At 38.7% G+C, this 12,985-nt stretch overlaps 1 protein-coding gene across 4 annotated transcripts in view; it reads right to left on the bottom strand.

Moving 5' to 3' along the window:
* Positions 1 to 6,273: 6,273 nt before the first annotated feature.
* LOC121547208 (rab11 family-interacting protein 3-like) overlaps positions 6,274 to 12,985 on the bottom strand; it is an 85,681-nt gene continuing 78,969 nt past the window's right edge. For all 4 annotated transcript variants that reach the window (XM_045209801.1, XM_041858358.2, XM_041858359.2 and 1 more), the window contains 3 exons: positions 11,312 to 11,449; positions 8,354 to 8,650; positions 6,274 to 6,570 (listed from right to left, as the gene is read on the bottom strand). In XM_045209801.1, the coding sequence (XP_045065736.1) occupies positions 6,454 to 6,570; positions 8,354 to 8,650; positions 11,312 to 11,449 (552 nt within the window). In that variant the 3' untranslated portion in view covers positions 6,274 to 6,453. The remainder of the gene's footprint in view (positions 6,571 to 8,353; positions 8,651 to 11,311; positions 11,450 to 12,985) is intronic.

The raw sequence follows: 12,985 nt of genomic DNA, 5'->3' as shown, positions 1-12,985 counted from the left end.
AGCAATCCAGGAAATATAATTGTCTATATCACAAATACTATTGGTCAAGACACTTCAAAGGATACTGCATTTTTTCTCCATGGAAACCACATCCTTACCCTGGTTACGAGATACCAGTGTCTTCTTCATTATGTAGGTCTTAATTTTTGTATTTGATTAAAACAACAACAATACAAAGACAATACAAATGGCCGATCCCATCGGTGGGTGCTCTGGTCAGTAGGTGCGCGCATATGCCTTCATGTATGCTGTATCTAGTAAATGGAAATGTGATGAGCGATATTATACAAAATATGAAGTTCAAACAAAATATCATTTTATTATTTGATTTATTTTCTTATCTTCTTACTTCACTGTTTTCTTTGACCTTTTTACAATGATTTGAAATTATAATTCCCCAATCACAATAAGCAGGGGCGCAACTTTGGTTTTAGAAGAGGGGGGGACATAAAATATTATTTTATCCAGTCAGATAAACACTAATCAGCCTCCCCGACGCTCGGAGGCGTCCGCATGGTCCTAAAGCACACCATTTCCTCGTTTCGTCTACATTTACATTTACATTTTAGTCATTTAGCAGACGCTCTTATCCAGAGCGACTTACAGTTAGTGAGTGCATACATCATTTTTTTTTATTTATTTAATTTTTCATACCCCCCGTGGGAATCGAACCCACAACCCCATGCTCTACCAGTTTTAGCATTCCAATGCTAAAACTGGGGGGGACAAAAATGCAATTTCAGAATATGGGGGTAGGTGGGTGGGGGGGCATGTCACCCCCCACCCCCCAGTGAAAGTTGCACCCCTGACAATAAGGATTACAGCTTTCAGGGGATATTCAATGAAAAATATACAGCAGTAAACAATACTGTTATCATAATGTATACATTATCCTTCGGAGTAAGAATAAACTTCAGTTGTACAACTTTTGTTTCTACAATATTCAAAAAATGTTCTCCTTCCTATGTCATTTAAATGGAAAGCCATGCACTACTTCAGTAGTGATGTTTGTGCCTTGAGCAAAACTTTCTTTGGACATTGGACGCTAATGTGAGAGCAAAAGTTCACAATTTATATACACATTAAAGTTTTTATAATTATAATTTAACAAACTGACAGTCACATAAGGTCAGTACTTTCCCAGGGCTCATCATCAAGTTAGTAAGAGGCAAAAGTATGAGAGACAGAGGCACAGTGTTAAGACTAGCAGGCCAGTTCTTCAGGGCAGCGTTGGGCTTAGCAATGACAATGAATAACTTTTTTGTTTATGTTTTCAAATTACAGCGAAGGAGAGTGTGTGAGCCGATAGTTAAAATGGTCAGTTAGAAGTAAAACCTACTTCTTTGGTCAGTTTGAAAATGTGGGGGTTAAAAATCAATTGGAACTTGTTTAAAGTGCATAAGAGAATCCCATTGAATCAAGTTTAACCCCGCAAAAGGGAATGCCTGGACAGGACTCTGTCTAATCAGTCAGCTAGCAATCATGCAAAGTCTCACAACTAGCTGTCTGAACTAGACAGTCTGAAATAAAGAAGGAAACAAGGAATAATACAATAACAAAAAATTGGGTAATCCTACTGCTGTATCCAGGTAATATCTTACGGTATCCTCCTAGTAATGCACCACTGGCTGCTGGGTACTGTAGTGGTAAATGATTGTCTGAAGCCTCGTGAGCCTCATATCTGCTGGGGAAAGCCATCAATTACACTCAAAGGCAGAATTACTTGAATCAATTAGACAGTGGCATTGGTTTATGATTGACAGAATGTGTAGTTCAGCCCTATGTGGGCTGGCTTTATGAGACCTCACTACCTGTCCCCAGGCATCAGGCATAGTGCAACTCCACTGACGTCCATATGATATGGATGAGTCAACCTAATGATCAGTTTAAAAGATTCAGAAAGTGATATGCAGAAGAGATCAGTAGTTATGTACAGTGCCTGTTCTCAGCTGGGGAAATAACTGAGTTGGCATGTGTCACTGATGTTAACTACAATGACCTTTAAGAGGTCACTGTCTGCAACCTCAGCATTACAGTGGATCACACTTCAGTGGGGCTGAAGTGGAATGACCACACCATATAAAAAGCCATTTTGAATTAATCAGACCAGACTGAAACACATCACTGTTGCCAAGTCAATGGGTACTCAATACAACACTTTTGAAATGTACTGTGTGCTACCTTGAGTACAAGACAACAATTTAAATCTCTAAATATTTCTCTCAATTCAACAATTTCCCCCCTTGAGTAGCATTCAACCATTAAATACCAGAATCCCTTGTGAATACAGAAATGCCCAAACTATTTACAAACTTTTCCCTAAAACACAACTTATATTAGAGAGAAACAACGGAGCAGAATCATTAACAAAGTGTGAAGTATGTAAATATATGTATGTGATTCACAGATGGGAGAAAATTATGTATACGCGCTACATGCTATAGTGGCATACACAATACCTACCCATGGGGGAGGATCATATTATTTCTTAGCAGAAGACCAAAAAAGAAAAGAAAATAACAATTCTCTTTTCTTCCTCAACTATAAAAATACCTAGAATCTACAAGGTTAGAAAAAAACTTGACATGTACAAGTTATTTACATCCAAGGCCATTTTTTCATGGAGCGCTGAAAAGGAGAAAAGCGTAGTGACAGAGCAAGAGTTTTATAGGTGGTAGAAGGTGGAAGAGGCTGCATTTGTTTTTAGTATTGCTACGTTGGTTGATACAGTATGCCATGCTGTCCATTTCTTTTACCCAGGGACAAACTACAAGCTGTCTGCAGTTCCAGCAGTTAAGAGACAGCACCTGTAATATCCTTCAATATGTCAAGTATCTCAACAGTCTCAGAGAGTGCATTGGTGAATAGGCAGCACTGATGATGTGTATCAATAGTCTGCCATTTTCATTTCCTCTTGCTTATGTCCAGAAATGTGGTTAAAAGTTCAGGAGATTCAGATTGGGGCTTAGTCAACTGAGGCTCTTACAGTAAAGAAGAGAGTTTTGTCAGTTTGTTGACATCTGTTTGTGAGGTCTGTCCATCGCTCCCCACTGTTCTTCACAACGTTATTGCTTCATCGAAGTGTTAAACATTTTCTTTTAAATAAAAAAGCTGTGGGAGAGTAACAAGATCCAAAACGATTTTAAACTCTCCCTTAGCCACAAGTAAGTCAGTTTTCAAATAATTTCAGTATTCTTAAGTAATTCATTGTGGTCTTAAAACAAGAGATATCTTCAAATTAGGATTACATTCCTTCACAATCAACTTTTTTTTATAAGTTTTTTTTTACAAACACTACTTTTTGTCTTCATCAAAAAACAAATGAGTGCAAAAATACAACCGATTCCATTCTTTCAATAAGACAAGTCAAATATATTCAGCTTTTTTAGTCTTAACATTTTCACGGAAAGTAAGTCACTTTTTATTGGTAACAAGCAGACCAGACATGTACTTCCCACTGGATAAGATGGCTCCCTTTTTGCTTTCACTCAGCAAGAGTCCACTAAGGATCAGTTGGGTCTGACACACTCCAAAGAACTACACTTCCTAGTGCACTAAGTGCAAATACAAAAATACAAACTAGTCAGAGCAACATTTTCTCTCAATTTGATGTAGTGTCTAAGTTACACCATCCAACTCTTTAATGTCAGTATGAGCATCATTTAGGTCAGTATCTTTATCAGTATCCGTTTTTAACTACCCCAAAGTCAGAGCTTACATTAGAGGGAGTGATGTGATGGAGAAGTGTTCTCTTATTGGAGTATTTAGCTCACCTGACCCCCTAAGACTCTGTTTCATTGTAAAAACAAATGGAGATGCAGTAAACAATAAGCCACCCAGTTTCACTGTGGAGACATTGAGGCTCACAAGAATGAACATGCCATTCGTGTTACTACCATTGTAGTCACCAAACCTTTTTTCAAAACCATATATTGCAAGCAACACACAACGCAAAGGAATGTAAAACACTACATCCACACAAGCATGCGCCCGCACACACACCCACTAACCCTCAGGTCATTTCTCATCCTCTACCCCAGGAAATGTCCCTCACCTGGGTTGCCTTAACTCACACTGGGAAAATAATCAAAGTCAAATCAGGATAAAGACTCACACTGCAAACGTGACACGGTTAATGTAGCAGGCAGCACGGCAAGTTTGTATTCAAGAGAGCAGCCAGGGTCGACTTCATCTGACCTCGTCTCCTGACCAGTGCTTCATACGGTTTAAACGTGGTTTAAACACGGTTCAGTCTAATTCAGGAGAACGCTGCCAAACATCCTATGAGTTCATTCATTTACTGATCTCATGGTGAAAGATGGTATAGGCTGATATGTAGTTTAAGGACAATACGTTTTAGAACCAAGTTAGCGTTGAGGCTCATAAGATATAATTGGCCAAAATATGTTTAAGGGGACAGCAACAAGTTAATCAGCTCTTCCATGCAGTCACACTCTCGAAAGAGTTTGTGCATAGAAAACATATTCGCACACACAAGGGAAACTCAGGTCCCTATACCCAAATGCAGCGAAGTCATCAAAACCTAAGCCTGCTGTATTCAGGGGGAACAGACACGCACACAAAGCAAAGCTCAAATCCCAGGGATGTTAAACCATGTAGCTTGTAACAGCCACAAACAGTGACAAAAAATAAATTGATAAATCCTATTTTTTCAATTTCTTTAAAAATCTTCTTTAAGGGTAATTGGAGTGTTTTTTCTCTCCACCTAATATAGCTATATATACACACAGTATACTATATACACACACAGTATACTAATATATATATATATATATATATATATATATATATATATATATATATATATATATATATATATATATATATATATATAATATACACACACACACACACATTACCGTTCAAAAGTTTGGGGTCACTTAGAAATGTCCTTGTTTTCCATGAAAACATACATGAAATGAGTTTGAATAGGAAATATAGCAAAATGCATAGGAAATGTAGTCATTCACAAGGTTAGAAATGATTTTAAATGGAAATAATAATTGTGTTCTTCAAACTTTGCTTTCGTCAAAGAATCCTCCATTTGCAGCAATTACAGCCTTTCAGACCTTTGGCATTTTAGTTGTCAATTTGTTGAGGTAATCTGAAGAGATTTCACCCCATGCTTCCTGAATAACCTCCCACAAGTTGGATTGGCTTGATGGGCACTTCTTATGTATCATACGGTCAAGCTGCTCCCACAACAGCTCAATAGGGTTGAGATCCAGTGACTGTGCTTGCCACTCCATTATAGACAGAATACCAGCTGACTGCTTCTTCCCTAAATAGTTTTGCATAGTTTGGAGCTGTGCTTTGGGTCATTGTCCTGTTGTAGGAGGAAATTGGCTCCAATCAAGCACCGTCCACAGGGTATGGCATGGCGTTGCAAAATGGAGTGATAGCCTTCCTTCTTCAAGATCCCTTTTACCCTGTACAAATCTCCCACTTTACCACCACCAAAGCACCCCCAGACCATCACATTGCCTCCACCATGCTTGACATATGACATCAAGCACTCCTCCAGCATCTTTTCATTTGGTCTGCGTCTCACAAATGTTCTTCTTTGTGATCCGAACACCTCAAACTTCAATTCTTCTGTCCATAACACTTTTTCTCCAATCTTCCTCTGTCCAGTGTCTGTGTTCTTTTGCCCATCTTAATCTTTTATTTTTATTGGCCAGTCTGAGATATGGCTCTTTCTTTGCAACTCTGCCTAGGTCAGCATCCCGGAGTCGCCTCTTCACTGTTGACATTGAGACTGGTGTTTTGCGGGTACTATTTAATGAAGCTGCCAGTTGAGGACCTGTGAGGCGCCTGTAATCGAATCCACAATTGCTGATGCTCCAGATACTCAACTAGTCTCAAGAAGGCCAGTTTTATTGCTTCTTTAATCAGCACAACAGTTTTCAGCTGTGCTAACATAATTGCAAACGGGTTTTGTAATGATCAATTAGCCTTTTAAAATGATAAACTTGGATTAGCAAACACAACGTGCCATTGGAGCACAGGACTGATGGTTGCTGATAATGGGCCTCTGTACACCTATGTAGATATTCAATTTTTTTTTAAATCAGCCGTTTCCAGCTACAATAGCCATTTACAACATTAACAATGTCTACACTGTATTTCTGATCAATTTGATGTTATTTTAATGGACAAAAAAATTGCTTTTCTTTCGAAAACAAGGACATTTCTAAGTGACCCCAAACTTTTGAACGGTAGTGTATATACATACATATACACACACACACACACACACATATATACACACACACACACACACACACACACACATACATACATGCATACATACACACACATATTTGTGGTCAGTCTCAGTAGCCAGTCTAAGTGTTTAGCCAGTCTCTCTCAGTATGGCAGTCCAGTGAGGCGGAGAGGCCGCCAGGCTGCCCTGTTCCAAGATGGCCGTCTCTAGTACTTGACCTCCAGCATGGAGGGGTTGGACTCCATGATGGCCACGATGATGCGGTCGATGTAGTCCTGTAGTCGGAAGTTGACGTCCTCCTGCTTGCGGATGGCCTCCATCAACTGCAAACAACAAAACAGATCAAATGTTTAGAAGGATAGTAACTTATATGAACTTTTCATTTGCATTGAACAATTATTCAAGAAGGTAAAAAGGGACACAAGACATACGATACAGATTTCAGCTATTTACATTTAAGATTCAGAATTTTGATGGGGGCCGTAATATGGGCACCAGAAGTTGTAAGAAATGTATTTTATTCCATCTTTATTCATCAAAGTTAGTCTCACTGAGATATACAGTATATTTATGGCCTGTATATCAATGCATAGTCTTCTCTGTATATCTAGTGCCTTCAGAAAGTATTCACACCCCTCGACTTTTTCCACATTTTGTTGTTAAAAAAGTAGGATTAAAATGGATGTAATTGTCATTTCGTGTCAACGATCTACACAACATACTCTGCAATGTCAAAGTGGAAGTTATAAAAAATTTAATAAATGTACAAAAAAATAAAACACTAATATATCTTGATTAAATAAGTATTCAACCCTCAGTCAATACAGCTGTGAGTCTTTCTGGGTATGTCTCTAAGAGCTTTCCACACCCATTATTATTTTTCAAAAGTCTTCAAGCTCTGTCAAATTGGTTATTGATCATTGCTAGCAGATTTAAGTCAAAACTGTAACTCAGCCACTCAAGAACATTCACTGTCTTCTTGGTAAGCAACTCTAGTGTAGATTTGGCCTTGTGTTTTAGGTTATTGTCCTGCTGAAAGGTTCATTAATCTCCAAGTGTATGGTGGAAAGCACACTGAAACTGGTTTTCCTCTAGGATTTTGCCTGTGCTTAGCTCCATTCCGTTTATTTTTTATCCTGAAAAACTCCCCAGTCCTTAACAATTACAAGCATACCCATAAGATGATGCAGCCACCACTAAGCTTGAAAATATGGAGAGTGGTACTCAGTAATGTGTTGTATTGGATTTGCCTCAAATAGAACACTTTGTATTCAGAACAAAAAGTGAATTATTTGCAGTAATACTTTAGTGCCTCGTTGCAAACCGGATGCATGTTTTAGAATATTTGTATTCTGTACAGGCTTTCTACCTCCCCACTCTGTCAATTAGGTTAGTATTGTGGATTAACTACAATGTTGTTGATCCATCCTCAGTTTTCTCCTATCACAGCCATTAAACTCTGTAACTGTTTTAAAGTCACCACTGGTGTTTCCTTCCCGTCCAGCAACTGAGTTAGGAAGGATGCCTGCATCTTTGTAGTGACTGGGTGTATTGATACACCATCCAAAGTGTAATTAATAACTTCACCAAGCTGAAAGGGATATTCAATGTCTGTTTTTAAAAATATATATATATCTACCAATAGGTGCTTTTCTTTGCGAGCCATTGGAAAACCTCCCTGGTCTTTGTGGTTGAAACTGTGTTTAAAATTCACTGCTTGACTTAGGGACCTTACAGATAATTGTATGTGTGGGGTACAGAGATGATGTAGTCATTCAAGTCCATGCAATTTATTATGTGACTTGTTAAGCAAATGTTTAGTCCTGAACTTATTTAGGCTTGCCATAACAAAGGAGTTGAATACTTATTGGCTCGAGACATTTCAGCTTCTCATTCTTTATTAATTTGTAAACATTTCGAAAAACATAATTCCATTTTGACATTATGTTGTATTGTGTGCTGGCCAGTGACCAAAAAATCTAAATTTCATACATTTTAAATTCAGGCTATAACACAACAAAATGTTGAAAAAGTCAAGGGGTGTGAATACTTTCTGAAGGCACTGTATATGTGCATCTACTGTCTACTATCTATATTGTGACTCACCTCTCCCCGGGACACAGAGTTGATCTCGGCCGCCAGCGACTCGGAGAAGGAGGCCGTCACCAGATTCTTGGCTCCCTGGATGCTCAGGTTGATGATCTGGCCGTTCAGCTCGTCGTTCTGCTCCTTCAGACTGCGGTTGTCTTGCTTAAGGCGTCGGATCTCCTGCTCCAGCTCGGCCTCGCGGGTGCGGCTCTGGTACTCCTGCAGCCCGGCGCTGGGAGAGCGCCCCCTCCTGGCTTCCGCCTCCAGCTTGTATAGCTGCAGGTGCTCCAGCTGCTTCCGCAGGTCCTCAATCAGCTGGTTGAGGGAGGGGAGAGAGAGACTGCTGTTAGAGAGAGATACCGCAATAGTCTATTCTGCAAGAGCAACTAGTCACAAACCGTTGGAGGGGTTGGTTGAAAGAAAAATAAAACAATTGTAGGTATCCTTTTTTACTAGGGCTCTCAAACGATTTAAATAAATGCGATTAATCACATGATTTTCTATGGTTAATCACGATTAATCACAATTTTTGAATTTGCTCAAATTTGTCCCTAAAGGAAGGCATACTTTTATTGTAAGGGACGGAAACACAAAATAATCTCTATCAGAAACAAAATGCTCCCAATGTTTAAGTAGGCCTACTCCCTGTTATCAATGTTCTTGAAGTTAAACATTTCTCATGCGCACACACACACACACACACACACACACACACACACACACACACACACGTACTGTTAAAGCTTCAGGCATTCTAAATGAGTGTTCTCCCAATTTCTGATTGGAAGATTACCTATAGGAAAAAAAAGAACTGGCTCTATGGATACAAAGAGCATTTCAACCTGTCCAACAATATTATGAATTCCACAGACGACAATAACAACAGATCAGCCAGAGGGGTATACTATGATTGAAGCTAGATCTACTCAGGGTTTTCTAAAGTTAGCCAGCTTCAGGTTCAAGCTCAGGCTTAATCCACACTACGGCGGTGGATATTCCTTGTCCGGCTGCTGCTAACTCTAGCAGGCTTGTAACTGTGCATGCATTGAGACAATGCTGAAACATCAATCAATGGGCGGGTCAGCGCCACATTTTAATTTGTGCTGAAATCAAAATGAAAGAAAAGTTATCTTGCAAATTCAGCAGGCTATGGTGTGAAATAGGCTTGTTGAAGTGCCGTCTTTATTTTATTACTTATCGTTAATGCCGTCTTTGGTGTGCTTTGGTATGCTTATCAATGTACAAGCACCTTTTTTGAAATAATTGTATTAAGTCATACACAAGTTTTACTGTGCGTGAAGTTTCTGTCATTACTAAATGTGAAATGTGATAGGTATTTTAACTTTATTTTTTTAATTAAAAAAACTTCTGAAGGTAATTGGTTGCACCAGATCTTATTTAGGGGCTTCTTAGCAAAGGGGGTGAATACATATGCACGCACCAGTTTTCCGTTATTTATCTTTTAGAATTTTTTTAAACTAGTAATTTTTTTCATTTCACTTCACCAAGTTGGACTATTTTTGTGTATGTCCATTACATGAAATCCAAATAAAAATCTATTTAAATTACTGGTTGTAATGCAACAAAATAGGAAAAACACCAAGGGGGATGAATACTTTTGCAAGGCACTGTATAAAGAGGCATTCAGTGATGACCATGTTTAACATTAGTTTGGTTAACGTTAGCATAACCAGTGCTTAATATATGTGCCAGATCCTGCCGGAACAGGATCTGGCACCTCTCAGATTTGACCTAATTTGTTCTGGCACCTATTTGCCCAGCTACGGTACCTCACACTGAATTATTTATACAATTTGTTCACTGTTTGCACTGTAATATGTTTTTCAAAAAGTGATCGGAGTTAAATCAAGTTCCCTCTCTGCTCCGATAGACATGAGCCTGAACTCTCATCTCTCAAGCGTTGCACTTAAATCATTTATTTAGACTATATGCTGTAGGCCACCAAAATATTTGATCAACTTCCAAATATTGTTTTACAAAAGAGAGAGAGATAGGCTTTTGGCACGAGTGCATCGGCCATCACCAGTGAGTGAGCTGCGCATCATTGGGTGAGTCAGTGAAACTGGAAAGGATTTTTAGGACTATTATTTCCTTCTCATATTGTAGCCTACAATATGTGCCTCCACACACCTAGGCCTAGACAATTGATGGATTCAAGACAAGGTCATTTTTATTGATCTCTGATTCTCAGTTTGTCATCGTCAAAGTAGCCTGCCATTTCGATCATTTGTGTTTATAAAAAGGTCAAAACTTTCTTCGGACATAATGCTACTAAAAATGTGCCCCATGTGTGCAACTTCTGTAAGTGCCTCTACTCTACTGCTCTATGCCACTACGCAAAAGCGATGATTTAAATACAATGATTTATTATAAAGGATTTTTTTATTTTTTTTTATGCATTCTGGTACCTCAGAACTCCCCAGGTCATCCCCTTCTCATGCTCACTGTTTGTTTCGGCACCTCCCGATTTTCAAATTAAGCACTGAGCATAACTAGCTAGCTACTTCTGTACAAATGATGCTTTTGCGGTTATCTAAAGAAACACCTGGGAATGTGTTTATCGTTAACTTTCAGTACGTTTTTCTTGTTGCTCAAAGACGTGCATATAGTGAATGTTTAAGCACCACAGTCAGACAGACATCGCTACATAACAGAAGCTGCTGCCAGCGAGTGAACGCTGTGTTGTGTGTTGCGCTTAATAGAGTCCGTGCAGAAACACTTGCTTAAAAAGGGTTGATACGGTGAAGCAATGGAGATGCGATTAACGGCATCAAAATAATTACCTACATAAAAAAATGTAACGTGTTAACGTTAACAGCCCTATTTATTTATTTTATTTATTCTACCCAGCAGATGAAAAATAACGAAAGCCAAAAGGAACCCTAATCCCACTCATTGACAGAGCAAAACTAGTACAGTGGGTTACGATGTACAGGTGTGACCTCATGACCTCACCTCCTGCGTGTGTTCCTTCTCCTTCTGGTTCTGGTGGCGCTCGTGGGTCAGCTTGTCGGAAGTCTTCCTGCGGGTTTCCAGCTCCTCGTTCAGCCTCTCAGTCGCATCCTCCACCTCATCCTCTAGCTTCCTCTTCTCCTAATGGGCAAACAAGAGGAAGGAGGGGTGAGAGATACAGTGAGCTTCAAAAGTATTGAGACAGTGACAATTTGTTGGTTGTTTTGGCTCTGTACTCCAGCACTTTGGATTTGAAATGATACAGTGACTATGAAGTTAAAGTGCAGACTGTCAGTGTTACCAGCCTCAGTCTGTAGCTGAGATGGTCTGTAATAGTAAAGAGAACAGACACAAGTTTACATCTGCAAAGTTCTGGCGCTTTCTTTATTCTGAATAATGTTTTTTCTCTTGTTCTTACTTTGAAAAACATTCACATCAAACAAGTGCACAACATAAATGCACTTTACCTAAAGCAGAATTCAAAAATGTTCCACAAATAACCTTGTCTTACTGTATTATTTCACATGAAAACCAAAATGTACTTCACATTCATACAATAGAAACACATATATAAAGACAAAAAGAAATGACTGTTTTTCTATATACCTATACCAATATAGAAAACGGCCAATACATTCAGCTTTAAGATAGTAGCACCTCACTAAAATCGTCTCCCTCTCATGCACCCGCACTACGTGCGCGGCGAGTTTACCAGCTCGTGAGCCCAATTTTACACAAAACCAATAACATGTTAAACGAACTCAGAAATCCCTAACAAATGGATTCTTTATAAAATCTCCTAGACAAAATTCAGTACAAGTAAGCTAATCAGTAAACGGTCTCTGTGACTTTACCTCTGCTAGCATCTAGCTAACATAAATCCAGTACAAGCTACTCAGTCAACAGTCTCTGTAACTGCTAGCATCAAGCTAACATATACTCTCACTCATTGTAACGCACGTTCTTCTCTCTCAGTTCGACACAAAAAACAACACCAAACCTTTCCTAGCGTGATAACACCTTGACAAAGTTGTTTAATAGCATGTTATTACATATTTTCTGAAGTTCTGTTACATACCTGTAATAGTAAAGAGAACGGACAAGTTTACATCTGCAAAGTTCTGGCGCTTTATTTATTCTGAAGAATGGTGCGCGCTTGGCTGTTTCTCATACTACCACAGTGCAACAGCGCCATCTATTGGCATGATGGACTACTAATGCTCAAGCATGTAGAGTACATCATTTAGATTAATTAAGACAAAAAAACGAATTGGTTAAAAAAAGGGGGCATCTGTTTTTAGTGACTTTATTTTCAACCCATTACATCAGCTTTAATTTAAAGGTATTTTCATCCATATCGGGTGAACCATTTAGAAATTATATAACTTTTTGTGAATAGTCCCCCCTATTTTAGGGGACCAAAAGTATTGGGACAAATTCACTTATGCATATTAAAGTAGTAAAAAGTTATGTACTTGGTCCCATATTCATAGCAGGCAATGACTACATCAAGCTTGTTGGATGAATTTGCTGTTTGTTTTGGTTGTGTTTGAGATTATTTTGTGCCTAATAGAAATGAATGGTAAATAATGTATTGTGTCATTTTGGAGTCACTTTTACTGTAAATAAGAATAGAATATGTTTCTCAAGACTTCTACATTAATGTGGATGCTACCA

The sequence above is a fragment of the Coregonus clupeaformis genome, chromosome 31 (assembly GCF_020615455.1).
Source record: "Coregonus clupeaformis isolate EN_2021a chromosome 31, ASM2061545v1, whole genome shotgun sequence".
In the NCBI taxonomy this organism is placed as follows: Eukaryota; Metazoa; Chordata; class Actinopteri; order Salmoniformes; family Salmonidae; genus Coregonus; species Coregonus clupeaformis.
This window is presented reverse-complemented; position numbering and strand designations above follow the sequence as displayed.